Below are 4,379 nucleotides of genomic sequence, written 5' to 3' on the forward strand. Positions count from 1 at the left end.
ACCTTCTTCATAGAACGGTACTCAGCCTCGGCAGAAGATAGTGAAATTGAAGATTGTTTCTTTGATTTCCATGAAATAGGAGAGCTGCCGAGATTGATATAGAAGCCATTGACTGAATGACGAGATTCCGGACAAGACCCCCAATCCGAGTCGCAAAAAGCCATTAATGAAAAAGAGGGGTCTGATTTCATAAAGAGCCCAACTCCGGGTGAAGATAGCAAATATCTTAGACAATGTAGCCCAACATCAAAATGAGGTCGACGTGGGCTTTGCATATATTGGCTCAGATGTTGAACTGCAAATGAGAGGTCAGGGCGAGTGTGGGTTAAAAAATTGAGTTTGCCCAAGAGTTGCCTATAGATGGTTGGATCGTGAAGAGGTTCACCAATATCGGCTCGAAGTTTGCAACTAGGATCCAGCGGAGAGGAAGCTGGCCGTGAACCGAGAACACCAAATTCAGAAAGAAGCTCTAAGGTGAACTTTCTTTGACTGATAATTAGTCCCTATTTTTCTCGTATTATTCCATTCCAAGAAAATAATTGGCTTCTCCAAGATCTTTGATTTTGAATTCGGAATTGAGGAATTCCTTTAGATTAGAAAGTTCTGTAGGGTCGTCACCCGTGAGAAGTATATCATCGACATAAACAGCCACAATAGAAATTCCAGAAGTTGTCTTTTTGAAAAATAAAGAATAGTCATTAAGAGAATGGGAATAGCCTTTGAAATTGAGGGAACTAGTGAGTCTTGCGTACCACTGTCGTAAAGACTGTTTGAGTCCATATAAGGACTTTTTTAATCTGCACACATGATTAGTGGAAGGTGAAACCATACCTGGTGAAAATCTCATGTATACTTCTTTCTGTAGATCACCATGAAGAAAAGCGTTATTGACATCTAATTGAAATAATTTCCAATTCATTTTCACTGCAATGGCTAAGATGCATCTAACAGTAGTCATTTTCACCACTGGACTAAAAGTCTCATTGTAGTCTATTCCTTCCCTTTGTATGTCTCCTCGTATAACTAGTCGAGCTTTGAACCTTTCAATACTTCCATCAGATCTATATTTAACCTTATAGATCTATTTACAAGGTAAAGGTTTATTGCCTCTTGGTAGTTCAACCACTTCCCAAGTTTGGTTGGTCTCCAAGGCTTGAAGTTCTGTTGCCATTGCATCCTGCCAACTGGGATGTAAAACTGCTTGAGAGAAACTTATAGGTTCAATGATATGAGAGATAGAATTTAGAAGAGATTGATTGGATGGAGAGAGGTCAGTGAAAGTCATAGTAGTAGGTGAGACTGGTGTTGCAAAGCAAGAATTGGTTAGATCAGTCAAATATACGGCATTACATACATAATCTATCAGATAAGATGGTGGATTGTGTTCCCTAGTAGATCTCCTTAGTTCAGGTTGAACAAGAATAGAAGACAGAGATGAATTGAACCTAGATATAGCGGATGAAGTAGGAGCTTTTCTTGGTGATGTTATGGATAGAGAGGGAGATGGATTAAGATCTGGTTCTGAAGAAGGTTGGTTATCATACTGAGGGAAAGGATGAGTTTGGTCGTGTATAGTGGAAAATTCTTTAGGAAAAATGGGAGGTTCAAGTGAAAGAGAGGAAAAAGGAAATATATCCTCATAAAAAACTACATTTCTAGAGATAAAAATGGTTTTAGATTGAAGATCCAACAGTTTGTATCCTTTCTTCCCAAAAGGATATCCTAAAAAAACACACTTTACTGATCTAGATTCAAGTTTTGACCTATGATGAGATAGAGTAGAGGCATAACATAGACAACCGAAACATCTTAGGAAAGTATAAACTGGAACTTTCCCAAAAAGAATTTCAAAAGGTGTTTTAAAATCAAGAACTTTAGAGGGAAAACAATTTATTAAAAAAGTAGCAGTTAACAAACAATCACCCCAATACATAGTGGGGAGATTAGATTGGAATAATAGAGCCCTACATGTTTCTAGAATATGTTTATGTTTTCGTTCGACCACTCCATTTTGTTGTGGTGTACCAACACAAGAGGTTTGATGAAGGATTCCATTAGAAGAGAAAAAACTTGAAAGAACAGATCCTGAACCTAATTCCAAAGCATTATCTGAACGAATGATTTTAACTTTAGTTGCAAATTGTCTTTCTACCATTGCTAGAAAGGATTTCAAAACTGGGAAAGCATTGCTTTTTGTTCGTAAAAGATAAGTCCAAGTTCCCCTACTATAGTCATCTACTATGGTCAAGAAATATTTATAACCATCATGAGTTGGGATCTTGTAAGGTCCCTAAGTATCGACATGAATTAGTTGAAAAATTGAATTTGTGTTGATATTGCTTGACTGAAAAGGCAATTTTGCCTACCTAGCTTGACAACATATATCACAAGGATGATTAAACTTGTTTAGAGAAGGAAATTGAAAACTGGTTATATTTTGCATACTGGACAGAGGCATATGCCCCAACCTTTTGTGCCACAGACTTACATTAGAGTTGGCCCTAGCAGAACAAGAAACTGAATGAGAGACAATGTCTTTCTTTATATTGTTACAAGCTGAATAAGACTGAAAAATTGATTGATTTCCATAAACTATGCCAGAACTTAGAGAAGCTGGATTAAGAAGATATAGATCTTCCTTGACTTCACCAACTACCACTGGCCTCTTCAATGAAGGGCCCTGCAAGAATGTGCCAAAAGATGAGAACAACAAGGTACATGTGAGTTGTTTAGTAAGTTTGTGAACTGAAATTAGATTAAACCTGAAATTTGGAACATATAACACATTGTTTAGGATTAAATCTGGTAGAACATGCCCACTACCAACTTGACTGACCTTAACTCTATATGAATTTGGGAGATTCACGTATAAAGATTTTCTTAGAGGTTTCACATTTAATAAAATGGAATAATCGAAAGTCATATGTTTTGAAGCTCCTGAATCTATATCCAGGAGGTAGAATTCATGTAAGGAAGACAAGAAAGACAATATAGATTAGGGTATTGATTATTTTACCAGCACAGCTGACACTAGCATTTGTATTAGAAAACTGCTCACCCTGTTGTCCAACCTTCACCTGTTGAAGAAGTTGGTAAAGCTGACTGAATTGCTCTTGAGTGATGACTTTCCCTGCTGTATTTTCTTCCATTGTGTTGACTGATTGACTTGTGTTTTCTTCATGCATAAGTGTTGCATTGATGTGAGGTCCTCCTTGATACCTTTTGGATTTGGTAAACTTGAAGGTGGAGGGAAAACCAATGATTCTATAGCATTTATCAATGGAATGTCCGGTCTTCTTGCAATAGTTGCATACCAGGTTATTTTTCTTTCCTTCAAGATTTGCTTTCAGCTTTCCTTCTCCATTAACATATTTCTGAAAATAGGTTGGTTGATTTTGTGCCATAAAAGCAGTCTCAACTGGGTTTTGTGCAATATGAATTTCTCTTTGCTTCTCATCTTGAATGAGAAGAGAATAGGCTTGATTGATACTTGGAAGAGGAGTAAGAATTAGGATATTACTCCTTACAGCTGTGTATGCATCATTAAGTCCCATGAGAAATTGGATTAGCCTACCATCTTGAAAAGACTTTGAAGCTCTTGACTTTCCTCCACAATTACATTCACAGATGCAGTGCACACAACTATTCAAGGTATCCAACTCATCCCAAATCCTTTTTACCTTTGTATAGTATCCTGCTATATCAGAGGTACCTTGCACTAGGTCACTCAACTCCTTTTGTAATTGATAAAGTTGAGCACCATTGCATTGTCCGAATCTGTCCTCAAGTTCTTTCTAAATTGCATTTATAGTTTTTGAATAAAGGACACTTTCAGCTATGTCCTTAGATAGAGAATTCAAGATCCACGATATAACCATATCATTGCAATGATTCCACTGCTTGAAGTCAGTGGAAGAAGCATCAGGTTCATAATATGTTCCATCAATAAAACTAAGTTTATTCTTGGCAGAGAGTGCAATGATTATGGCTCTACGCCATCCTCCATATCTCTTCCCATCAAATACTGAGTTGACAAGAACCATTCTAGGTGAATCTGATGGATGAAGGTAACAAGGTGATTGGAATCCATAGCAGCTGGTTGAGTAATTGTGCGAGCTGCAGAAATGTTTGAAGAATCATCTGTGGAATTTGGTGCCATTTTAAAGAGGAAGAGAAGGCTGAAAATATGTAGGTTGGGTTTCAGATAGCTACTGCTCTGATACCATGTAAGAATTTAGAAGAAATTCCTTCTCTCATTCACTGTCTAATATTCTGTACAATGTATCTATTTATACAAGTATTCAATAGATAAAAATATAAGCTACAGCTATACTAGTTACACATGTCTAATACTTTATTTGTTGTCCTTATCATAAGTG

General features: G+C 36.9%; 1 protein-coding gene across 1 annotated transcript; it reads right to left on the reverse strand.

Moving 5' to 3' along the window:
• Positions 1-1,081: 1,081 nt before the first annotated feature.
• Positions 1,082-4,043, reverse strand: LOC142164245 (uncharacterized). Its single transcript, XM_075221801.1, has 6 exons — positions 3,876-4,043; positions 3,017-3,794; positions 2,837-2,943; positions 2,489-2,680; positions 2,026-2,290; positions 1,082-1,722 (listed from the first exon to the last, which is right to left on the reverse strand). Exons 1-6 carry the CDS (start codon positions 4,041-4,043, stop codon positions 1,082-1,084), a joined length of 2,151 nt encoding a protein of 716 aa, XP_075077902.1.
• Positions 4,044-4,379: the final 336 nt, after the last annotated feature.

The sequence above is a fragment of the Nicotiana tabacum genome, chromosome 1 (assembly GCF_000715075.1).
Source record: "Nicotiana tabacum cultivar K326 chromosome 1, ASM71507v2, whole genome shotgun sequence".
Classification (NCBI taxonomy): Eukaryota; Viridiplantae; Streptophyta; class Magnoliopsida; order Solanales; family Solanaceae; genus Nicotiana; species Nicotiana tabacum.